General features: G+C 51.0%; 1 protein-coding gene across 5 annotated transcripts in view; it reads left to right on the top strand.

The window, feature by feature from the left end:
- The window catches only part of RNF25 (ring finger protein 25), a 533,791-nt gene extending 525,944 nt beyond the window's left edge, over positions 1-7,847 (top strand). For all 5 annotated transcript variants that reach the window (XM_069651598.1, XM_069651601.1, XM_069651597.1 and 2 more), the window contains one exon: positions 7,005-7,847. In XM_069651598.1, the coding sequence (XP_069507699.1) occupies positions 7,005-7,784 (780 nt within the window). In that variant the 3' untranslated portion in view covers positions 7,785-7,847. The remainder of the gene's footprint in view (positions 1-7,004) is intronic.
- The last annotated feature ends 18,474 nt before the right edge of the window (positions 7,848-26,321 follow it).

The raw sequence follows: 26,321 nt of genomic DNA, 5'->3' as shown, positions 1-26,321 counted from the left end.
ATAAGTGGGCGGACAAATGCTTCTTTTAGGTTTTGTGGTACTATTCCAGAGGAGAATGAGGCATTAATGAATGCTGTGATAATGGGGGTCAGTGGGTCGGCGCATTCTTTGATGATGGTCGGGGGACAGATTGGATGGTTTGATGTTTTTTGAGGATGTCAGCAACTTCCGCCTCTGTGACATCTCTGAAGACGAAGCAAGGTGTTTGAGTGAGAGGATTAGGTGGGGAGGGCGGGGTGAGCTGTTCTGATTGGGAAGGGCATTGCACTTTGCTAATATTTTTTCTTGGAGCAGCTTGACTTTGTTGATTAGTGCAGCCTGTATGCTGGAGCACCAGGCTTCGTCTTTGCCGATTTCATCTGGGGTGATGAGATCTTTGAATATAGTGAATATTTCCCTTGATTTAGAGATTCTGTGGCTGAAAGATTCCAAATTGGCTAAGAATATGGCTTTTTTTGTACAAGGATGAGATCTCTTTGAATTCATTTAAAGAGGATTGGATAGGCGTGGCTTGCTATGGACTCAATGGTTTGGGTGAGGGTGTGGGCCTAGATGTTGGCCAGGGAGGTGGGGTTGTTGTTAAATGGGGGTTTGAATTCAGGGATGTCGAGCAGAGGTGCGAGATTAGTTTTTTTTTTTTTAGAGCTTCTGACATTGGCGGGTGGGGCATGCGATAGCACTTTGCGCGACAGACTTGTAGGAATAGAGAATTGAATACAATGGTGGTCTGTCCAGGGGAGGGCAGACATATTGGCAATGGATAAGGATCAGTTGTGGTCTGCAATCCAGTCAATGGATCGGCCTTTGCAATGAGTTGGTCCAGTGACTTTATGGTTCAACCCTATGTCTGAGAGTTCTTTGGCCAGTGAGGAGGCTGCTTTGTCCTTTGGGTCATGCAAGCCTAGGTTGAGGTCGCAATGTACATTAGAAAATAAAGGACAAGCACAGGGAACTGATTGCTGAAAAGTACGAACATAAAAAGAAATGGCAGGGGTGGGCAGGCAACAGGAAGGTAATTACAGGCAATACAATCCTTTGTTCTGCTTTGTGAGCTATTCCTTTTGAGGAATCAAGGTTACTTTGCAGGGGCCGCAGGTGGAAGGCTTGTTTTGTTACCCCATCTTACCTTAGTGTAAAGCACACTCTAAGTGCAAGATTGAAGGTTCGGTTCATGCCAACGAGCAAACTTGTTCAAACGGAATAACACTGAGTGGACAGGCCCATAGTTAGAACCCCAGTCTTGGAAGTGCTAAGGCACAATGATTTAACACCTTCCAGGACTCCTCACTAGCCCCTATTCATTGGAAAAACCATTGAGAAGGCTGTCTGTTGCCAACCAACTCTGTGATCAGAGTAACCAGCACGGCCTGCTCCACGCTTACCAATCTCGGTTCAAACCAAAATTTAGAAATAAAACAGCCACCATTCAGGTCCTAGATGATGCTCTTCAAATCATGGAAAAAAGACAATTCTTGCCTCCCGGTCCTCCTTGAGCTCCACCGTGTTTGGCACAGTCTACCACCTCACACTGACCAGCCTATTCAGGAACACAATGGGCTTTTAAGGAGCAGTTCTCAACTAATCCACATTTTAAATCTAGGACCGACATCAGGCTGACCAGATAGGCAACTTCAGGTTTGACTACACCAGGACATCCGCAGTCTGACTAGGCTCAATACTCTCATAGTGATCTTAAATCTATACATGGAGCTGTTAAATGCTTGGATGATGCCCAATTTTACCTAAATGTCAGTGGTTACTAGGACATCTTGCGCCTTCAGAATAGCCTTGCCTCCATCCAAGCCTGGATGATGAGCACATACCCTGAATCTCAATCTCACAAAGACAGAGCTCGTCCTACTCTACGCAGCTAACCAGTATGGTTCTGTGTGATTTCCGGCATTTTAAAGGCTGAACACAAAAAGACAGCTTTATTTCTTTTCTTTTTTCGCCCGGTTTTGTGTGGCCTTTAAAATGTTTGGGTGCTCCCTCATCTAAGACAACTTGTACGATTAATTTCTCCAGCATGGGGTCTTGCATGGATGCACATGAATATTCCCTGTCCGGCTGGGAATCCTCCATAAAAGAAAGCAGTTTTGCCTTAAACTGAAACTGCTTGTCTCCTCTATAGCATTGTCCTTTGGATCATACTGCCCCTGAACAATGGCACTCATCCTCTTAAGCTCACCCCTGGTGGCCATCTTCAGATTTGACTGCACGTTTCTACTGTTGGGAGTCCTTGTGCTTCGCTCCTCGAGTTTTGTACATTTTTTTGTGAAGAAATCCTAAGTTTATTTCTTCGTTAAACGTCACACAGGGACCCGTTTCCAGTGAGGATCTTCAATCCATAGTTCGATCTTCAACCCATGGCTCCTACAGGCCCAATGCTGGGCCTACACCTTGACACATCGACGAAGACGAGCCTCTTCAGGGCCTGTGAAAGTTGGGGCCTGAAGAGGACTGGCAGTTCAAGAGCCTTTTATGGTCTTCACCCTGACTGTGACGCAAACGGGTGCTCCATCTGTCAATCCTTTTCGACGAAGATCAAGAAGGGTCGCCACCGGAAGCTTGGATGGAGGAAGTGAAGACCTCTGACGCGTCCTCTGGGCCTCGCCATTCCTCTTCCAGGATCGGCAGGTCCCATGCGTGTACGCCCACTAGTAAGACGAGGTCAAGGTCCTTTGAGGATGCTTCCTCTGTGAAGATCCAAAAAAAGGCAAAAGCCCATGCACCATCAGCATCCTAGTCAGCGGTTTCGCTGCTGCAGGATCACACTCTGGGAAGGGTCGGTCACTGTCACCGGCCCCGTCGAAGGTTAGCCTACCGGATGGTGGGTTACCACCATCCGTGAGGAACTCGCTTACACCATCCAAACACAGATCGCCGAAGAGCACTTCTTCTAAGGATCTGTCACTGGCTGTCGTTGGCAAAGACCCAGTCGACGACAACTTAGTCCACCAGTACCTTTGGCCCCGTCAACGAGCATCCCGTCAACTAAGTCAAAAATTAGTAGTTTGTCAACAGCAGCAGGTTTGTCAACGACAGTCATTTTTACCTCAGCGCTCACCACGCCCAGGGTCTCTACCTACCAGACCGCCATCAACAATCACGACGACGACCCTGTCGACGACTGCTCCTGTTTTGCGTCTGCAGGCACCGGTCCTAGCCGCTTTTCCAAAGGCCTCACCTGGCGAGAGAGATGCCTCCGGCTCTGGAGTTCCTGCCCAGGTCCAACAGAGCTATGCCGCTCCATGCCTTTGCTCCTGTGGGGTCCCACAAAAGGCCCCAAACCATCTACACCCGTTCTGCAGAGGACCAGCCAGAAGATATTTATTTGGATGAAGAAGGGGGACAATTGGGAACTTTACTCCATTCTACCTATGCCCAACCGGAGGTCACCAACCCTGAGGCATCCTGGCCGTTTAGCCCCCAAGGGGCTCAAGCCTGGCTCCTTCTTTACTAAGGGACATTTCACTGGATATCCTAACAACTCTAAATACGTTGGTAGGGGAGATACAGCAGCGGCCACCTGCTGCCCCTGTGCCTGCTCCAGCCATGAGTCCCTCAAGCCCTCCTAGGCATCAGCCGACATCACCACAATAGACACCTGTGGCCCCTCGGCCAGTGATAGGGGCCCTGCCCCCCTGTGGCAGAGGAGTCCGTCCACACTGCCACAGGCACCGACGGCACCAGCACTCGCACGGATGAGTTTGAGGATTACATTCCCGCGGATGGGAATCTCCCCTGGACGAAATAGTCTTCTTTCACTCCATGATGTCGAAGGCGTCCAAGATCTTCAACCTGGTGCCAGAAGAGAAGGAAGGAAGTATTCCTTGTTCAGTGGTGGAAGTCTGCAAAGAAGACTGTTGTATTGATCCCTTTGTTGGACGCCGTATGGGCAGAGGGCTTGGCAGTCATGAAGGCTCCAAATACCACATCTGCCAAGCAGGACCGGCTGGAGAAGAAATACCGGGCTCCAGATTCGGTACCTTATGTCTCAGTCTTCACTGGATCTTGTTGTGTCAGCGGCCGCCAGGAAGTGGTAATCCAACCCCTCTTCTTCATCCATGGTTCCTCCGGACCTGGAAGGCAAGAAGCTCAATGCTGTTGGCATGGCATCATTACCACAGCAGCCTCCACCATCAAAGTCGCCAATGCCCTTGCCATCCCGCCAAGGTGTGACAGGGAGCTGTGGTATAAGCTGTGGCCCGGTCTAACTTCCTCCCAGATTACAAGAAGGCAGAAGCCTTAGCACTATTCCAGGAAGGAGAAGTGGCTTCGGACCTCACCATCACTGTCTCGCTTGACATAGCGGAATATGGCTTCTTCCAGATGGAGAATGGTGCGGCCCTCTGACGCCAAAGATGGCTGAAGGCTAAAGTCTTCAATATGCCGTTCAATGGGAACAACCTGTTTGGGAAGGCAGTAGATGACACCCTCCAATCCATCAAGACCAACACAGAGAGAGCGCACTCTCTAGTGACCCTGCAACAGAGGAGATCATCCTTTCATTCCCCAAGGAGGAGAGTCTTCAGATCGTCCAAGGGGTACACCACACCCTATCATCAGAAAACCCCCACCCCCCACTCCTCACCAGTCCACCAACCAGGAAGCTTACACAGGTAGCCAGGCCTTCTCTGTCGGTGGTTCCGGCCATCCAACTGCCTCCACTTCCCTATTTCTCCAGAGAAGAAGGCTCAATCCTGCACTACGACCTGGCGTCAATGAACCTCTCAGCCTGGCTCCTGCAGCCCTAGAATTTGGGCACTATTCACTGCCATTGGAGCCCTGGCATTGGCCAGTATCTTCCTGCATTCCTTCTACGTTGACATGCCACAGGCACAAGTGGAAGTGCTTCACAGTGTGGTGCCGGCATGGAAGATCACACAGCTGCGAGTTACTGCTCCGCAGCTGCTCCCGTACCTGTTCTCGCCTGCCAAGGCTGGTCTTGACCTTGCATCTATCAAGGTCCACCTGCCCACTATATACCGGTACACACGGGCCCCGGGGCAAGCTCTCCCTGTGGTCCTACAGGCTCATTAAGGAGTTCCTCAAGAGTCTCTTCAGGACTGTCCCTCCATTGAAGGCTTGCCCCCCGGCCTAGGAACTGAATGTGCTCCTCTCCTATGCTCATGGTGCCTCCGTTTGAACCAATGCACTGTGCCCCTCTGAGGTTTCTATTGTAGAAGACTGCTTTCCTGGTTGCGATCACCTTGGCCAGGCGGGTCAGGGAGATTCAGGCCCTCTCCTGTAAGCAGCTGTATTAGCCCTTTCACACCATTAAGGTGGTTCTGCGAACACATCCTACATTCATGCCAAAGGTTACATCGGACATTCATCTCCACAAGCCTTTGGTTCTGCCAGTTTTCTTCACTAGCCCTTTACCTGCTGAAAGGGTGCTACATTCGCTGGACGTTTCTTGTGCCCTGAAGTTTGCGACATGCACAAAGGACTTTCAAAAGATGTCTCAGCTATTTGTCAATTCTGGACATATGGAGCACGAAAAGGCACTGTCCATCTCCAGGTGGCTCTGTGGCTGTCTCATGCATTAGCATCGTCTGGCCAACAGACGGCTTCCAGGCCGACGAGAGCCCACTTCACCAGGGCCATTGCCGTGACCACAGCATTTCTCTCTGGTGTTCCCCTGCTTGACATCTGCAGGGCTGCTACGTGGAGGTCTACCCACACATTCACAAAATTCTACTGTTTCGACAGGGATTCCAGGGCGGCATCCTGGGCCAAGTAGTGCCACACAATCTGTTTGTTTTAGGTGAGTCTGTTACAGGGGTAATTGTATTTCTTACGTGCACCTTAGCACCTCCTGTGGTTGTGTTTATGTACTGCTGTACATTCATATTCATGAGAATGTGAATCCATGCAAGGCCCCATGCTGGAGAAGGAACAAGTTACTGACCTGTAACCCTTGTTCTCCTTAATGGGTCTTTCATGGATTCACATGCAAACCTTGCTTCCTTCCCCTCTCTGGCACTTCTTTGTTCATGCTGCCACTTTATGTGCACAACCAAATCTGAAGATGGCCACCAGGGGTGGAGTTGAGGAGGACGGGTGTCAGCATGGCCCAAAGGACAATGATGGGCTATAGAGGAGATGAGCAGTTTCAGGTTAAAGCAAAACTGCATTCTTTAACTGAGGAATCCCAGCCTGACGACGGAATATTTACAAGCATGTGAATCCATACCAGTGTCATGCTGGAGAACAAGAGTTACAGGTAGGTAACTTTATTCATACCTAATAAAAGGGTTCAGCAGACTCAGTGATGTTCTGTAGGTTGTCTAAACCTTTCATGTGTATAAGGTGCTTTAAAAAAAGTACTGTTGAGTTGGGCATAATAGTACCTGTTATTCAAGCACCCACAGACAACTGCTTTTGTGGAGTGTACATTTTAGTCATTATTTTGTAACACTTTTGTGCTTCCGGCTTTGTACATTGAGGTTTTCTAGCCTTCCCCGATCTGCTTTTATTATAAGTAGCCCATCTGTGCCAGTTATTGCCAGGGTTTCAGTACAAAGGCCTAAGTTTTTCCCATCTAAGAAATACTGTGTGTATTGCACTGGTGAAATAAACTAACATTCTGGAGCGAGTGGGACTAGACATTTACACAGTCTGTATCCATTGAATAGCAAAGTTGCGAGACGTCGCTTTTTTTGACTACTTGAGCTGATCGTCATGTGTTTCTGTCTTAGGTCAGCAAAGCAGTTATTGTTTTGTTGTAATATGGCAGTAACAACACGTATCTGTGCTATATATTACTGCATAAATTATGCTGTTCTTTGTCTGCGCTGTATTGACAGCACCATCATGCTTCTAATACAAACCAAATGACGCCTTTGTTTCTGATATATAATGTAGCTGCACCTTCATCTCTAATGGCACTGTATCTCTTCTGCTCTGTCTGGAACGTAAAATGGCAGCCTGTGCTGTAATATGGCAGGTCATGATAAAATTACCTCCAGCTATGAATTATCTTTTCTCTTTAATCTTAGCCTTTGGTGGATGAAAACAGCAACGGAGACACAGACAGTGGCGATCTAATAGACGCTGCTCCTACAGCTGAGCATTCTCAGGACACTGCCACAGCACCCATCTCCTCCACGCAGAGCAGCATGCCCTCTGGTGAAGCTTCGACAAGCGACCCAGCACATTCCCATGCTCAAAAAGACGACCATCTCACTCCAGCATCCACCACTTCCTGCTCACCATTGCCTTATGGAAAGTCCACTGACTCAACAAGCAAGGTTTTTTCCACTAACAGCCAGCACAGAGGCTGGCCAAGGGGTGAAAGGTCTGGGTACAGAGGGCAGCCGCGCCGCAGCAGGCACTCTTACAATGAAAGACAAGAGGTTGACCTGGATCAACCGGGCTACTTCCGAGGCCCACCCTTGCCCAGAGAGTTTGCACCAAAAAGTGACAGAAGGGGTCATGCTGGTAAGTATGGGCCTAGAGGCAGCAGCAGAGCTCACTCACGCTTTGAGAGAAGAGGAGGTAGCCCTCAGGCTGAGAGACAAGCACATGATGGAACAGACTACAGTTATATTCCTGAGAAAACAGTGTCACACAGCATGACTGAAAAAGAAAATGCGTCCCGGCCTCCCACTGAGTATCGGGGTAGAGGGACTGGTAGAGGCCAGAACAGCCATTGGATTCATGGAGACGGAAAGTGGGAAAGGCCAAGATTCAGGGATCCAGGCTTTCGTCCCCGGGTACAGCAGCCAAAGGCAAGGAGGGAAATGCCCACCGACTTGCAAAGCCAGGACTCTTCCTAGCAGCATGGCCATACAATTTGCTGGCCAATTTATTTTTTGAAAATAAATACATTTCAATACTCATCTTATTGCTTTGTGTGATTATCATGAGACAATGTTATTTGCAGTGTTTTTATGCACCTTTTTGTTTTTGCTCAGTTTCTTATTCCCTTGTGTCTGTGTTTTTGCTTATTCTTTCGCTGTTTGTCAGTTTTCTTTTTTGTCAAAATGTAAGTGCTGCCACAAAAAAACTGTTTTTATTGCATTGGCAAAGCAAATAACTTTACAGCAAGAAATTCTAGCAGCGGAGCAAAGAATTAACAGCCCTCTGTGGCCTCCACATCCAAAGTGCTAGTGTTACTAACTCACATTAGTAGCTTGATCCTGCGTGGGACGAGCCGACTGACCACTCTGTATGTGGCTTTACATGTCAGCATTTGCATCCATAGTGCACCTCTACACACTGCCAGCTGTGTTCCTTGCTCATTTGGTCCTCTGTTCCCAAGATATTCACACCAGGTTATGGTCCGAAAATGACATGTGGTGCTGAGGATGATGGTAGGTATTGGCAAAAGAGCCTAGAGCTTGAAAGAGGGGAGGTGTTTGGTGATCATTAAGGAGGGTAAAGTCCTTTCTACTTGTGTTGTCTTTTAACTTTGATTGCCAAGTGGAAATAAATAAAGGTCTGGGGTGTGGTGACAACCGAGGCTAAATCCAGGTTTCTAGTGAACGGGTTGAGAAGAAGAGCATGGCCAAATTATGCAACCGCGTTTCTCTTACCTACCCCTCCATCTGGTTTCTATCCACACATTTCTAAAGAGACCACCCTTCTGTTACTAACTCTTTGCCATCTACTCACTAAGCAGTCTTCCCTTCTTGTTCTACTCCATATGTCTGCAGCTTTTGACAATGTGGACCACTCCACCGTTCTCTTTACTCTCGCACACCTTTGTTTTCGGAGTTTGGTTCTCAAATGGTTTCATGCATATCGTTCGGATCGCACATACTGTCTCTTGGGCTAATTCCACATCTCCTATCTTTCCTCTACAGTTTGGTGTACCTCAAGGCTCTGTGCTTGTCTTCTTCTTTTCTCTCATTATATGAGAACACTCTTCTATTGTTGCCTCTTTCGGTTTCTCTCACCACTTTTATGTCTCATTTCCCACTCTTTCTGATGCTCATCTTGCTTCCCCCTCAAACTGCTTGCTTGCTTTACATTCCTAGATGTCAACTAACTACCTTCATCTCACCCCAACTAAAACGAGGGTTATTTTCTCTCCCTCGTTATTTATTCATCCATTTCTATTCTTTTTCCCCTGTAACCAGTACCGGAGCGTTCCATTAATTGTCGGCTTTTGTGTTTGTCAGCGCCCTCGTGCCTAAGGGTCCATTGTTACACTATACAAATGATTAAAAGTAAAGTGATGAATCCAATGGACTCCTCACGGATTCCCCGGCTGGGACCTCCTCCCATTTGGTCAGGGGACGGCCGCCATTACCTAATCCTGGCCCTGGGGGTGGCTATATGAGGGATGATCAAATGGGAAGAGACATCTACCAGTAAATGTCATGACTTCGTTGGATGAGACATGGTATGTCCCATTTGCCCATGGAAAAGACCCTCTGATAACCAATACCCTATTTGCCATGCAGATGTTCTCTCCGCCCACCCCCTCCTTTTTAGGGAAAGTAGAGAACCTTTTTCCTAACACCCTTCAGACCAACCTCCCATTTTCGGTCTAGAAAGTAAAAAGAAATGCCCTTTGTGAACCACCGAATACTTTGATTTTAAGAAATTCAGTGAGGATAGTTTTGGATTCAATAGGACTTTTTCTTCCTAATGAAAGCACTTGTCCAATATTCTCCAATGCACTGGAGAAGAAAACTCTGATTTGGGATCGAGCACAGAATCTGAGCAAATTGGTCCTAAAGAAAAGATACATGTAATCTAAATAAATAAAATAATTAAATAATATGCACAACAGGACTTTAGGCCGGGTGTGCCTTGTTCCTATTTAACAAAGATCTGTACGAATGAAGAGAGACGCTTTATTAGTTATCTGAGTCTTCTATTCTTCCAACATTGGGCTATATTGGCACCTGGAAGGCTAAGGCCAGTAAGGAAAGACTCTGCTCTCTGTGTGGCCACACATAGTTGAAGCTAGTAAACTTGCAAAATATTCCTTTGGCAATGCGTCGTAGACTTCTAACGCAATGTAGCTCATTAAAAGATACATATAGTTTAAGCTACATGAGATTTCTGCATACTTATCTGGTTTTTGACTCCGATCAGTCTGGGGCACTATCAAGGATGGAGAATCTCTAGTCATTACAAAGGTAGCTCTGCCCATCTGGAAGCCCTGGAGCGAAGCTGACATGCTTGTGTGAGGCTCCAAAGGGGGATAGACTCCACAATGCAGAATACAGCAACATCGGGCCATACATTTTTTTAAAAATTATTTTTCTTTTTTTTAAACAACAAACACTCCAAACTTTACAACCAATTAGGACCTTCGTGATCAGTGCCAAAACGTTACATCATAAAATGCTCTCTTCTGTCCTCCCCCCACCCTCCCCATTAACTTGAGCCATTAAATCTGTGTCATTCACCTGAGCCTCTACAGCTGTCTCTGTTATCACCTCATCCAAGTGCTCTGCTTCATGATCTGCCAGGTGGGGATTTATCATCAAAGTCACCATTTGCCTCCAGGCTATCAGGGGACCCACCTCCTCCTCCTCCCCACCACTGCTTCATACCAGGCTGCAGTTTCTGCCTCTGCCCATTTCAGGAGGTCTGCCCACCACATCTCCAGTCTAGGCCGGCGGGCCGCTTTCCAGCCCATTGCAATTCTGCGTTTGGCCAGGACATAAGGCAGGTCCTTCATCTTGCTAATGTGCCTTAGGTTACGTGGTCTGGGGAAGCTCCCAAGCATGCATGCCCAGGAAGATCCAACGTCAAGCCCCACCCCACCCCTAGCCAATCTTGTTTTCAGTTCTATCCAGAATCTGTTCACTTCCGGACAAGCCCAGAACATGAGCAATAACCCAGCCTCCTCTTCCCCGCACCTATGGCATTTCTGTACAGAGGAGCCACCGAACCTAGCGATTCTGTCGGGGGTCAGATATGCCCTGTGGGTGACGTATAGTTGGATCTGTTGGAGTCTCGCATTCCGGAACACCTTCTTATGGTACCTTTGTGCCCTATCCCATTGTCCATCTGTCATGGGTTCTCCCACCTCCTCCTCCCAGTCATGCCTTAGTTGAAGCAACTCCTTCCCCGCCTTTGTGCTCAGTAACTCGTATATCCTAGATATTTCATGCCCACCCTCCGAAACATCATATATCGTTTCAATGGTGGCCTCTGGTTGTTCTGCAAGTACTGTTTCGGGCCACCTCTCCCTCACCCTTTTTGTAATTCTGGAATAAGTAATATGTTGGCCTTTATGCACCCCAGTCTCCTCCATTAGTCTCTGGAATCCCAATGCCTCCCCCTCCTGCCATATGTCACCCAGGGGGGTCAGGCCCACCGGTTCCCAGTATCTGCGGACCCCTTTAATCAGTTGGGGGTCTCCACCGCATAACACCACCAACGGGACCTGTTGAGAGAGCGGGTCTGGGACCACCACAGTTCGCCATGCTCTATGCCAGACCTCCCAGCCCAACTCCAGCAACCTCCCCATCCCAACCACTTTCGTCTTGGGTAACCACACCGTCTCTCTCAGGAAGTAGGGGACAGTGTCACCCCGCAAGAGCCTGGCTTCCGCCGGTTCATCTTCAGACAACCACCCAGCTACGTATAGCAGCTGACCCGCCAGATAATACAATTCAAAATTCGGCAGGTTTATACCCCCCTTATCACACGAATTTTGCAATTTCCAGAGGGCCACCCTGTTCCTAGAATTGTGCCATATGAAGCCCCTGCACAGGCTATGAAGTTTGACAAAAAAGCGTTTGGGGATCAAGTACGGGACATTCACAAAAAAGTGTAGCAGTCTAGGCAAAACAACCATCTTGAGCAGCGCTGCTCTTTCCATCATGGCTAGGGGCAATCTGGACCAAAACACCATGCTGTTTTTAATACCTTCCACTGCTTTCACCGTGTTGTGTTCATGCTCTGTTTCTATCCTGTGGTACACATTTACGGCTAGGTATCGAAACGTCTCGGTCTGCCAGGGTATCTGTAAAATGGGCAGTTTCTCTGGTGGAATGCCCCTGTATCTCCACAAGGGGAACACGCTGGACTTCCCTGGGTTCACCGATATGCCTGAGAGGGTGGCGTAGCGCTCCATCATCTCCAGGACATATTGCAAGTTTTCTTCCGGGAAGCGCAGGTAGAGAAGCATGTCGTCGGCATACAATGATATCGAGTGTTTGCCTCCAGCCGTACGGATCCCGACCTCTCCGTATTGTTGCCTAAGGCAAACTGCCAACGGCTCCAACGCCTGAATGTATTACCTGGGCGACCATGGACATCCCTGTCTGGTCCCCCTGCTAAGCCGCCATTTATCTGATATTATGCCGCCGGTTTTAACCCTTGCGATCGGGGCGCTGTATTGCATCTTGGCCCATCTTATGTACCCCGGCCCCATCCCATATCCTTTCAGGGTCGCCGTCAACCTTGGCCACCTCACTGAATCGAAGGCCTTGACCATGTCTAACGACACAATGGCCAACTCCCCCGGGTCTTTTGTTTGGTCTATAAAATGATGTAACATTCTATGATTGTCAGTGATGTTTCTGCCGGGGACGTAGCCTGTTTGGTCTGGTTGTATCAGCCTGCCATTTACTCGCTTGAGCCTGTTGGCAAGCACTGCAGTGAGTATTTTGCTATCTTGGTTGAGCATCGACAAGGGCCTGTAGGACCCACAGTCTGTGTCCGGCTTACCTGGTTTCAAGAGCGTGATGATCACCGCTTCTCGTAGGGTCTCCGGCAACCCTCCCCTTTCATAAGACTCATTAAACATGGCCAGCAGCGGCTGGAGCAGCTCTTGCTTGTAAGCTTTGTAGAATTCGCTAGGCAAGCCATCCGATCCTGGCGCTTTACACGTGGGCAGGCGTTGGATCACTGTCTCCAGTTCGTCTGAGATGATAGGGGCATCTAAGTCTGCTCTTTCCAAGTCGTCTAAAGTGGACAAATCTATGTCTTCTAGCGTTTCTAGAATTTCCTGACCCATTTCTCTGCCCGCATCATCATACAAGCGTTTATAATATCTAAGGAACTCTTCATTCACCCCCTCTTGTGTGTCTCAGATCTGGCCCTCTTTCCCTCTGACTGCTCTAATCACCTGTCGGGGTGTCTCATTTTTATACAACCAAGCCAGCAGTCTGCCCGGCTTGTCTCCACCCGAATGCTGTCTTTCTACGTATCTCTTGTAATTCAGCTTACATAGCCTGTCCCATAGCCCGCTGCTAGCGTTCTGCAACTCCTGTATCTTAGCCCTGTCTTCTCGGGTCGTCGTCCCCCCCTTACGCATCAAGTCCTCTAGCTCCCTTTCCGTTTCCTGCAACTCCCGTTCTAAGCCCCCTTGAAGCCCCCTGGATTTTGATATAGCTGCTCCATGCACCACCACTTGAATGCCTCCCAAACTGTTCCCTCTGATTGCACACAGCCAGTATTGATGTCGAAGTATTCCGTAATCGCCTCTCTCATGTCCTCACGGAAACCTGAGTCCTGTAGGGCCTGCGCTCTAAGTCTCCACGTCGGGATACGCGCCCATTGGGGGTGATGTCACCATTCCAGGACCAAAGGGGAATGGTCCGAAAGCACCTGGGCTCTATATTCTGCCCCCACTATTTCTTCAGCTATCTCGGCGGCGGCGAACACATAATCCAGTCTGGTGTACAGGTCATGCAGCGCTGTGTAATGTGAATATTGCCTGTCTGTTGGGTGCAACCGCCTCCACACATCCTCCAGTTTGAAGTCTGTCAACAGTGCCCCCAACGCTTTGGCCGCAGGAGTGGGTTTAACCAGCCTACTATCCGACCTGTCCAACCTGGGGTTTAAGGTGCAGTTGAAATCCCCTCCCCACAGTATGGCACCACCCAGCAGGGGGCTGATTTTACTATACAAAGACCTAAAGTAGGACGCTGTGTCTTGATTACGGGCATATGAATTTATTATGTTCACTTCTCGGTTCTCCAAGAGTTACTCCTCCACCACCACCATTCTACCTTCCGGGCCCATTGTCGACCGGAGCAACTGAAACGGCACATGCGGTGCCACCCATATGACAACCCCTCTTGCAAATGCTGAGTATGTGGCCCCCGTGACACTCCCCTTCCACTTTCTCTTGACCACCTCCAGTTTCTCTTTGGTGAGATGGGTTTCCTGTAACAAGGCTATATCGATCCTCATCCTCCTCAAATACATCATTATTTTATTACGTTTTAGGTAGCTATTGAGGCCCCGCACATTCCAGGTCACCACCCTAAGATTACCCGACGCCATCAACTTGGTGTCCTGCCTCTCCTCTCCTTTTCCCATTCAGAACCCGATAACAGAGTTTGGCTCGCTTCCCTCCCAACCCCAACAGCCTCCCCTTCCCTCCCTTCCCCAACTTCAATCCACTGCACACTTCCCTCTCCCCCCCAGCCCCAACTAATGCCCAGCTCCATCCCTGGATCTCAGGCCCACCCACTTTTGGTCTCTCCTTGGAATACCGGAGGACAAGAACCCAGCAGGGTGTCACTGGACTACCAGTGACCTAACTAAGTTTAATGCTATGGTGTTACAAGGGCTGGTTCCCAGGAGCTACCGCTTATGTGATTAAGGTAATTCCGATCAGATGGATCATGCAAGCATGTACATCCCAAGCAACACATTCCCTTTAAGCCTCCTCTGATGCTATATTCCAGTCTCAGTGTCTTGCGCTATGTCACCGTGGGTGCCATGGCCGCATATTACTTATCTTCTTCAACTCCCATCTGGATACTCGATTCTTGGGGGCAGCTCTGCGCGTCCTCCACCCCATGGCATCCTCCGGGGTATCAAAGAACAGGGTACTGTTCTTGTGGAACACCTTGAGCCTGGCCGGGTAGAGCAACATATACTTGTGACCTGTTTCTCTCAACCTTCTTTTCACTGTCCCAAAGTTCATTCTGCTGCGCTGCACCTGCAAGGTGTAGTCTGGGTATGCGGGTTATCCTTGCTGCTCCCTTTTCAATTGTTCCACCTTTCCGAAAGAATTCCAGAATTTTTTCCCAGTCTCGGTAATTCAAGATCTTCGCAATCAGTGGCCTGGGAGGGGCCCCTGGCGGCGGCTTCCTCATCAGTGCCATGTGTGCCCTTTCGACAGCAAACCCCTGGGTCAGCACCCCTCCGGTTATTTCCTGCAGTAACATAGTTTTGACGTATTCCGTTGGGTTAGGCCCTTCAGTCCCCTCCAACAGTCCTATGATGCGGATATTGTTCCGTCGGGCGCGGCCTTCCGCTTCCTCCGCCCTACTCTCTAGGTTGCCCACGCTGCACAAGGACGTGAAGTTCCGATTTATGGGCGGCACAATCGGCTGTGTTCGGGGCCATCTCTTTTTCTAAGTCCCCTGTGCGCTCCGCCAGTGTCCTCACATCTTGCCTAAGTAGGTTTACCTCTTCCTGGACCGCTCCAACTTTAAGATCCAGTGCCACCTTCAGTTCGCTCATGGCCAGTCCCAATTTAGTTTCCCAGGCTACTTTCAGGTCTGCAATCGCGGCAAGCACCTCTTGGATCGTGCCCGGTGCCTCTGCACTCCCGGCGGTAGTTTTATCTTTACTCCTAGCTCCTGAGGGGCGTGGCTACGAGAGCCATGTAGGAGGACGCGTTCTGGAGGAGCTACGAGATCCTGCAACGATCCGGGCAAATATGTGCGGTACGACGGATCGCTGACCACCGACGATACACATGATGGTGTGTGAAGGTATTGGCCACGCATTGTGAACCTCTGGAGAGTACAGGATTAACGGCGACGGAGATCGGTGGCTACGAGTTAAAAGACGCCGCGAACAAAGGGCGACTCAAAATGGCCGACCAGGGCCCGGGACAGGAATAGAAGCAAGCTGCACGGTGGCCTAGCTGTGAAGGTGCACTGTACACAAACTTGCTACTTGAGCAGCCGATCGATTCCCTGAGCCATGTCGAGCAGGCCGGTGCGACCGAAGGTGAAACAGCCTACCTTAGACGACTTCACTAGAACTCCCCCAAGCCAGGACACTACCAAAAGTAAGGATGCGCTGGCTGGGAGTGGCGCGACGTCTTCGTGCACCAACCAAGAAATCCTGGCGGCGATTGTGGAACTGAGGGCGGCCTGGGAATCAAAGCTGGAACTGGCCGTTACTGAACTAAAGACTGCACTGGACCGCAAGGTTGGAGAGGTCCAAGAGGACGTTAATCTGCTACGACAAGATGTCAGGGCCCTGGCGGAGCGCACGGAGTCCCTCGAAAAAGAAGTTGGCCCGAATACAGCAGATTGCGCCACTCATAAGGCTGACTTGCATGCCCTGACACAAAGGATGGGCAACCTGGAGAGCAGAGCGGAGGAGGCAGAGGGACGAGCCCGTCGCAACAACATCCGCATCGTGGGCCTACCGGAGGGGATGGAGGGCCGTGACCCTACGGATTTCATCGAATCCATGTTCTTACAAGAGATACCTGGAGGGGCCCTATCTCAAGGATTTGCAGTAGAAAGAGCACACAGAGCCCTAACTAGGAGGCCGCCTCCGGGGAACCCGCCTAGGCCTGTGATCGCCAAAATCCTTAACTACCGCGACCGGGAGAGGATACTGGAACACTTCCGTAAAGGAGGGACGATCACGAGAGGAGCGGCAAACATCACGGCTTATCCAGATTATACTTTGACTGTACAGCGTAGTCGCATGAATTTTGGGTCTGTAAAGCGGAGGCTGAGAGAAGCGGGCCACAAATATATGTTACTTTATCCTGCAAAATTGAAGGTCTTTCATGCACATAAAACCTTGTTTTTTGAAACCCCAGAGGATGCTATGGGATGGCTCGATGCGCAAGGATGCCCCCAGGAATCAGAAGTTCGGCCCAGAAAGGGCTCGGAAGAGATACGGGAATCGTAAAATGGCGTCGCAAGATGGCGTGGCTCGTGGGACTTGAATATAGTCGGTGTGACACCTTCGGTAAAGAAGGTCAGATGATTGCACTATTTGTCAAGACACAGTGAATGTTTATTTGATCGGGAGCCTTACAGGGCGATGCTCTTTACCCCACAATAGTTTTAGTCTGGTGGCCATTAGGGTGACCTCACCCTACTGGGCTCCGTTCACCGACCGGTGCTTGCGGAGCTAGATGTGGGGGTGCCTGAGCTCTGAGGCTGGAGCTGGGCAGCAGTTGGGGTGTGTGATGTTGGGGAAGGTACGGGTGGGGGGAGGGGAGGGAAGTTGGGGTTTAGTTGTGTATATAGTTGAAGGGAGTTTGAGCTTATATGAGGAGTTACTGGACCAAAACGCTATCTGTGTCATGTGGGCGGTTGGGGATCGCTACATGGGAGGCAGGGAGGAACGTACTTGCCATGGGAGACCTTAAGATTGTCACCTGGAATGTCAGGGGACTTAATAGTTATTTAAAAAGGAACAAAGTCATATTGTACCTCAAAAGACAGAGGATTGACATTGCACTATTGCAAGAAACACACCTGACCCGGCACAAGTTAGAACTGGTTGAGAAAAAGTGGAGTGGCACGGTGGTGGGCTCCCCGTACTCTGCCTATGCCAGGGGAGTGCTAATCTGGGTAGCACCGCACGTTCCGTTCAGAGTCACGTGGCAGGAAGTGGACACGGAGGGCAGGCTGGTCATGCTCAGAGCCCTGGTAGAGGATAGAGAGGTTTGCATTATTAACACATACGCTCCCAACCAGAATGCTGCTGCATACTTCAGGACCCTATGCACCCGTCTGGGCACATGTGTGGGGGGGAGCGATCATTTGGGGAGGGGACTTTAACTGTGTTCTCGACCCAAGGGCGGATAGGTCCGATGATAGGATTGATCGGCCCACCCCGGCGGCCAGAGTATTACAGACGTTGCTGGGCGACTTTGGGCTGGCGGATGTTTGGCGACTGAATACCCTGATACCTCGCAGTATTCTCACTACTGTGCCCCACAGCGCCTACACACGAGATTGGATTATTTCTTTGCCACGTCAGAAGTGGTGATGGCGACCACTCAAATTGAATATAAAGCGAGGGTCCTGTCGGACCACTCGCCCTTAGTGTTGACCTGGCAGTATGGCCGCCCTCGTGCACGGATACCTACATGGCGCCTCCGTGCGGAGGCGCTTAGGGACACGGTCTTTAGGGAGGACATCAGGGAGGCGATCCAGCGGTACTTTGAGGTTAACACGGGCAGTGTAGATTCGGCTGGTACACTTTGGGAGGCATTCAAGGTTGTGTTACGAGGGGACGCCATTTCCAAGTCAAAGGGCCTGCAGGGTGGGGTTCTGATAGAGCTAGAGAAGGCGGAGAGACAATTGGAGTGCGAATGTAGCAAGGCAGGAGGGGACGCAGACCTAGTACTTGAGCTGCAGCAGCGGTGTTCGGAACTTTGGGAGAGGCTCTGTAACCTTAACTATAGGAAATATGTTGAGAGGCAGCATGCGGGTGGAGACAAAACTGGCCGCCTACTGGCATGGTTATATAAGAGAGAAACCCCTATGCCCCCGAGAAGGATGATAGTTAGAGAGGACGGAGAGGAGGTAGACACCCAAGAAGGAGTTAATGCAGCCTTCCTTGATTATTATAGAGCACTGTATGAGGACAAAGGGGGAGAAAATCAGGCAGAGATCAGAAACACATTGGAAGACATAGAGCTGCCCAGGATTAGTGATGAAGAAAGGGAGGAGCTGGACGCACCTATTACACTGGAGGAACTGGAGGAGGTAGTGAAGGGATTGCCCACTTGTAAGACTCCGGGCACGGACGGACTCCCGAGTGAGTTTTATAAAGTGTATGGGGCAGAGATACTCCCCCGATGCTAGAGATGTTCAATGAATCTTTCGAGAAGGGTCGGATACCGGAAACGCTCAGAGAAGCGCTGATAGTGCCGCTCCCCAAGCCTAATAAACCCCGACAAAGCTGTGGCTCGTATAGGCCGCTGTCGATGTTGAACCAGGACAGCAAGATCCTGACGGCGGTCCTGGCCAACAGGCTACGAAGGGTCATCAGTAAACTGATACACCCGGATCAGACGGGCTATGTCCCCAATAGAAACATAACTCATAATCACAGGCGACTCCACCGGGTGATTGAAGAGGGGAACAGAAGTGATGAAGAGATGGTGGTGGTGTCCCTAGATGCAGTTAAGGCATTTGATTCAGTGAGGTGGCCGTGGTTGCTGGCGGCCTTGGAGGGGTACGGGTTTGGGCCTGGCTACGTGAGGTGGGCGAAACTGCTGTACAGCGAGCCACTGGCCAGGGTGCGCACGGGATCTGTGATATCCAAAAGGTGGCGACTTAGCAGAGGCACCAGACAGGGATGCCCCTGGTCTCCAATGCTGTACATATTGGCCCTGGAGCCCCTGGCGGTGTACCTCAGACAACAGTATGACTTGGTTGGCATCGAGGTGGGAGGAGAGAACCATTTGATATCCCTATATGCTGACGACCTGTTGTTGTACCTGAAGTATCCGGAGGAAAACCTCCAGTACATTTTAGAGGTCATGGAAAAGTATGCAGAGTTGTCCGGCATAGCGGTTAATCCCGGTAAATCGAGCATGTTCCCGCTGGGGAGCTTCATTGGGGTCCCTCTGGAACGGTTGCCGGTGTTGCCCGTGCCCTGGGCAACTGAGTCTTTCCGCTACCTCGGAATTGATGTATATCATACTGTGAAGGAAGAACACTTGCACAATACCGAGGCGGCGGTAAAGAAAATCCGCGATAGTATGCGGTTTTGGGAGAAGCTGCCGCTGGCAATGGTGGGCCGGGGGGCGATGCTTAAAATGGTGGTCCTGCCCAGGCTTTTGCACTTTTTCAGCAATATACCATACTTGATACCCAGGAAGTTCTTTGTCAAACTTGATAGTGTATGCAGGGACTTCCTGTGGCACGGCATCCGCAACAGGGTGGCCTTGTGGAAACTGCAAAATTTCCACGATAGGGGAGGCATCAAGCTGCCGAACTTTGAGGCCTATTATGTGGCCAGCCAGCTACAATACGTGACCAAATGGCTCTCTGATGAGGAAACTCCTGAGTCTAGGCTGGTTGGGAGGGACTGCGCCCCGTTTTATCTAAAGGAGGTCGTCTGGGTCCCTAGGTCGGACTTGCATGGACGCCCATGTATGTTGCTGCTGGGGTGGAGAATTTGGCGCAGAGCGTGCCAGTTGATTGAGAGCCCGTACCCGTGTTCCCCGCATGTGCCACTGGTCGCCCTAACTATGGGGGACAGCCAGCTTAGGAAAATTATCAGGACATACTGGGAAACGGTTGGGCTGGCCACATTGGGAGACATATAGCAGGATGGGGCCATTAGAGAATTCGTAGACCTGGGAGAAGAAACAGGGCTGCACGGGGGCCAATATGTTACGTATCTAAGGCTGGTACAGATCATCCGCAAGACTTGGCCAGAGACGGTGCTAGCGGAAGATCCGGACGCACTGATCGGAACGATATATGATATATCAGAGGGCGGGCATGAGATCTCTAGATTATATGAGGTGGTGATGACCCGGGTGGGGAAGGACTTGATGGATTTGAGGCATAATTGGGAAGCGGAAGTGGGGGCACAGATGACTGATGGGATGTGGGAACGGGCCATGGGATACCATAAGAAAGTGTCCAGGAATGCTAGATTGCAGCAAATACAGCTATACATCATGCACAGAGCATATATGACCCCGAAGAAAATAGCCAAGTTTGCGAACGCAGGTAGACAAGCATGCCCGAAATGCGATGAAGAAGACGCAGGTATGACACATATGTTCTGGTCCTGCCCAGTGGTTGAAGGCTTTTGGGGGGGAAGTGGCACAGAAATTAGCAGATAAGGGGGTTCTGCTACGCATTGACACGGCCTGGGCCTGCCTCCTGGGAGGGTTCCCCAGACCACGGAACACCAAACATCTCAGGAAACTGAGAGACCTGGCGTATGTACTTGCTAAGAGAAGGATAGCTATGAGTTGGAAGCAACGCCATGGGCCGAGAATAGAGATATGGTGGCGGGACCTGCAGAAGTGGGCAGAGGCTGAAACAGTGGTATGGCAGGAAGCGTGTGGCAATTGTGGGGAGGAAGATGTGGGCAACCTGGCAGCTTGGAGAATGTTAATCACGGGACTGTTTGGCACGGAAATGGACCCTGCTGCTTCTGAGAGGGGCGACGCCCGGCCACACCAAGTGTACACAGAACAGTAAGGTTGATAAGCTCTTGGGGGGGGGGGGGTTGAAGTGCAGTAACATGGCATTAATTGATGTTTACAGTTTGTAATGTATAATGCTGCAAGTTTGGTTTGTATTGTTTTATTTTGAAAATAAAAAATATTTTAAAAAAAAAAATCTTTACTCCTAGCTCCTTCTGCCCCGGCGATGTCTTCGCGTAGTCATCCAGCGTGGGCTGCTTGTTCTTCAACCTTACTGTTTTATTAGCCATTGTGTTATGTCGGTAAGGTGTGGGTCAACTCAACCGCCTCCTGCCCAAGGGCCTGCGCCGTGTCAGATAGTTCCCGGTACTTAGGCCCAATTCAGCCGCCCCAGAGATGTGCACCGACTGCCTGTTATACTCCTAGTGTGGGCTGTGTCCTCCCACGTACCAGGCTTGGCACAGTCCCCTTACACATGCGTGCACTGCAGCCCCCTCAGCCACTGGTGGTCGGGCGCGTCCACAGGCTCCCCTCGCTTCTGTCCTGGGCCCCAGTAGGGCCCCCCTGGCTCCTTGACCAACAGTGATGTCTTTAGCATATCCGCCTGGACCTTCACCAGCATGGGCCTCCCTCTGTACGCTTTCTCGTTTGCGGTGAATGCACAGGAGCAAACTGTGATGGTCTGTTCCATTATATGGGCAACCAGGCCTTACAACACCAGGCCCCTGTTCAGGTGGCTCACTGATTCCTCTCTTTTCCGTGGGTATTAGTTTAGGGCCCCTGCACCTGGTGAGAGTCTCTGGCCCCAGTACATTCCCCCTCTGCCCCCAGGCCTAGGCGCTTCAGTTTCTTCTCATCGGCCTGTACGTACCGCCGTTAACCCACTGCTGTTGCGGGTGCTGCACTGTATTGGGGGTTTGTACCCACACTCCTGGGCCGGGTGTGTTTCCCAGCACTCTTAGCAGGCTCCCCACGTAGCGCCAGCCAGGCGCCTCCTTCAGAGCACTCCGGACCCCCACCAGATCCCCGGGTGTCCGGAGAGATCTCCAACTCGTGTCCTTTTGCACCGTTCCCAGGTGCGACGGGTCGCAGCTCGGCAAGTTCGGCACCCGCTGGGTCCTGCGCTTGCGAGACCCCTCGCAGCGCTGCTGAAAAAGTTCCGGCTTCACCTCACTGGTGCCTGGATCCCCGTGGAGTCCGGCGTCCACTTGCCCAGCCCCCCACTGGCCCCGACACTGCAGGTTCCCATGCCATGCCGGGAGCCCCAAGATCTGGTCGTGAGACCCAGAGCGTGCAGCGCCAGCTGTTTTGCCGTCCTGCTCTTAGTGCCAGCAGTGCCGCCGGGAGCGATCCGCATTATTCGGTGTTGGCGAGGACCTCACGCCACCTCTGTACTCGCTGTGGGCCTCGGAGTCCGTCCCCAGGGCCAGCAGGACCCCACTCCGGCTGGGTCCTTGGTTTCGTGCACGGGCTGAGCTACACCAATACCCTAGCGCAGCCACAGGTTCGGTCTCCGCCGCACCTGCTCATGTTGCGTCCGCTGCGCCGCTGCCAGTTTATGGCCCTTTGTCCCCATCCGCCATCTTGCCCATGTCCAGATGTCGGGCTCCCTGCATCTTTTCGGTAGCTGTAACTTCTATGTCCTGCCGCAGATCAGTACCTCACAACGCTGGAAACAAGCACCAGTCCTTCACACATCTTTTAGTATGCTGCCTGCATACATTGTTTCACGGAAACTTCATTTATCATGAGGATCGATGTCGGATCTGCGGGAGCTCCTCTAGGGCACGTCCTTTCACGCGGCCATTTAGCCACGCCCCCCAACATCGGCCCATAATTAATCACGTTAATTGCTTTATAGATGGTGAGACACCAGTGATTGGTTTGGGAAGCTCTGAACAGGCGACCCTACTGAGGTTGGCGAGGGGTGTCCTTGCGCCACACTAGTAGCGGGTGCTATATTGGGCTGGCGCTGCCCATCAGTGGCGTTGGAGAGAGGTGAAGAATGGGGGGGTCGGCCGGAGGACCTGTTAATCTGAACCCACATAGAGGGGGAAGCTACAAGAGCACTTGCCACTGGTCTGCATAGTGCACGGCCAGGAGGAAGTGAAAGAGGGGGCACTTGCAGCTAGCTCAAGGGAGCCACGGAGTACAGCACAATTTACAACCATGACGGGCAGCACCAAATGGAGATGACGAAGGCCACAAATGGAGATGATTAAGGTAATTTTCTGTCAAGACCGCTGTGATTAACAAAGGCTGCGTTTGTGAAGGGAGCAAAGAAGGCTGTGTTAACGTCACCAGTCTGGGTGCAATCCCCCTGGAAGTATGCCTGTAACAAAGTAGACCTATTTAGAAGGTTCCATTGCGATCGTATTGTTGTGTGACTTTCCGCCAGGCTCCAAGGTCCGGATCATCTGGATTAGTGCAGCGTGGACTGGCGACATACTGCACCCTCTGTCACGTAGCGCCCAGACAGGCTGTTATCTCTCAGCGCTTCGGGGTGGTTGTGGGCTCATTCCAGCTGATGCAGCTGACATCCTGTGAGCCCGGGTTGCCGCGGCGGCTGGAGGGCATGTGCTGGTGACTATGGTTGATTCTTCCCAGCTGCGGGGGACTTTGAGAGCGCCCAGGCCTGGTCAGCGATGCCTGGAACTAGCAGCTTCAGTGAGGCTGCTGATGGCACATGAGTCTTGGCAAGCCCTGGCCTTTCGCCAGTATGCTGTTTTTTGGATCACTGTGTGGGGCTGTCACCACAACTGCTGTGTCCCCTTGGGGTGAGTAGACCTGCCGGATCATCTGCACATAGCGAGTGGCTGTGCAGCGCTGCTACCTTCCCTTGGAGACACCAGGGGATATCATATTGCAGTGGCTTGGCTGTACGTGGCATCATCACTATTCCTATTCATGGAGGTTGATGTGTTGTCCTGCTGGGAGCCTTAAGTTTACTCATTCCAGCTCCTTTACCTACATCTCTTAAGGGCCACCACTTTGCATGCTTTCTGGCTTCCACTGTGCTGGACAGTGGGCCTCGTGACATAGCCCTTTGGACATGGGCGCTGACCCCCTTTCTATACTGTTTATTACTCGGAGTAGGCAAGCACTTATGGGAAGCTGCCCTGCAAGTGCACCTAGCGAGACCTGCACACAGTAGGAGCGCTGCTGCTGGCTGAGGCGTGGTCAATGTGCGGCAGTGAATGCGTGCTCCTGGGAGAGCAAGCACTTGGGAGACACTTACAGAGTTTGCTGAGGCAGGCATGGTATCAAGTCTCTTAGCCTCTCCGCCGAGCTTGTCCCCTCAGCCTGCTGCAGGACTCTTCACTGAAACTTTCTTTATAATGTCAAGTTTGTACAGGCAATATCCATCAAGACCATTTTAAATCAAAAGGTAACCCTTTGAGTCATCAACACATTTTGATCTGTGCATGGATCATCATTAAGAGCACTAAGAGGCTAACACCACAGCATTGAATTCAGATCTCTCCTCACTGGTCTGGACTTCCTTTTTTACACCTGATTCACCGGCGCCTGTCTTGCTGTTAGAACAGCGTGAGGTCTCTGCTTCCTCCGACTCCGGGCACCTTGTGTCTCCCTTACCATCAATAGTCGCTGCGGGTCACTCCACTCTTGTGCCTGGCTTCTGGGGCATTCCTCCTCTTGTTGCTGGAGCAGTGCAACACCCTGTTTTCAGCGACCTAGGACGTCTTGTGCAACTGACCTGTCTGCAACTGTCTTGTTACTAGGCCAACTAGTAAGCTCATTGTGCATTGTACTGTTTCCCCATCCCCCCCCTTTCCTGCTCTCTTCCTCCATGGTACTCTCCATCTCTCCTATTTACTATAGCTGCTACTCTATCACCTATCCAACACCTCTCTCGAAGCCTAGAAGGAAAAAGTTCAAAAAAGATCCCCTAGTCTCTAATCCAGGACTGCCCATTGCTGACACATACGTCAATGATCCTTCCAGGCAGAATGTCAGACATCCTCTTTGTTGCTCCCTCTCTGGACCTATGCACTCCCCACATGGTCTGTTCTCTCTCCTTTCTCTTAGTCACCTATTAATGGTGGCACCGGATGGGAAGTACTCTTGCCAGGCTTCCCATCATCTAGGTGCATCATTAATTTCTATCCGAATGGCACGAGCATGGCCCAGGGCTTTCAGCCCAACCTACTCCTCCTTGATGGGCATCTTCTGTCTCATCAACTTCCTCCCTTCTGCCGCTCCTCTGTCTGCCACCCCTCTTTCTTTTTTTCCACCACCAACGGGCATAGCACACGCCTGTACACCTCTTTGGAAAACTCTAAAGGTAGCAACCAGCTACACCTAGCTACCCTCAACTCTCGCTCTGCTTTGAAACACTCCTCTGATATCTGTCTCCTTCTTGAAGACTTTGACCTTGACGTTCTCGCTCTCACTGAGATGTGGATCACTGCAAGCTCTCACTGCTTTTGACACACTCCTCCTTGAGGGCTACAAGATCCTCTCTAAGCCCAGGCCTAACCAGTCTGGAGGCAGTGGCCTTGATCCTCCCTCAATAGGACCCTGCCACTCATTCCCCCGCAAACCTGTTCTTCCTTTGAATGCCTCGTTTGCAGGCTTGGTGCGTCTCCAACCCTCTCTTTGACTCTCGCCACCGTCTGCATGAACCCTGGTCCGTTCTCTCTCTTCCTCTCGCTGCGGTCTGACCTCACCTCTTCTCCTCTTGCCTCCACCTCCAAGTTTCTCCTCAGAGACTTCAATATTCATCTTCACTCTCCTGATTCGGCAACTGGACTCTTCCGCAGCCTCTGTGACTTTATTTCCCTCACCAGTCTCCCCTCCGTTCCAATGCCGTACATACTTGGGAATGGTTGCTGAGATGGGAGCATCCAATCTCCAACTCTCTCCCTACACCTCTCTCCTGGACTGCCCATACTCTCCTGTCCTCTCATCTGTATCTCTTAAGTCCCCCCACTATGACTCTGCTTGCACTGCCAGTCTCCTTCTCAGTCATTTGACCGATGAAGCGAGTGTCGGTTGTGGCTGTTGCTGCCACTTTCATTCCCACCCCTACCACGGACTCACATTGACTCTGCCCATGATAATCTACACAGCTCTATTACTAACTCCCTGTACATCCTTTCCCGTGTTGTGAGGATCTGCATGAAGCCTGCCTCCAAGCACAACACCTGTTATGACTCCGACCTAGCCTCTCTAAAACAAAAGTGAAGAATTGCTGAGCGGATGTGGCGGGCATCAGGCACGTCCTCTCGACAGACTGGCCTGCCGCCTGCTCCAA

This window comes from Ambystoma mexicanum, chromosome 3p (assembly GCF_040938575.1).
Source record: "Ambystoma mexicanum isolate Mex_15411 chromosome 3p, UKY_AmexF1_1, whole genome shotgun sequence".
Classification (NCBI taxonomy): domain Eukaryota; kingdom Metazoa; phylum Chordata; class Amphibia; order Caudata; family Ambystomatidae; genus Ambystoma; species Ambystoma mexicanum.
The sequence above is the reverse complement of the archived record's forward strand: the minus strand, read 5'-3'. Positions and strand labels throughout refer to the sequence as shown.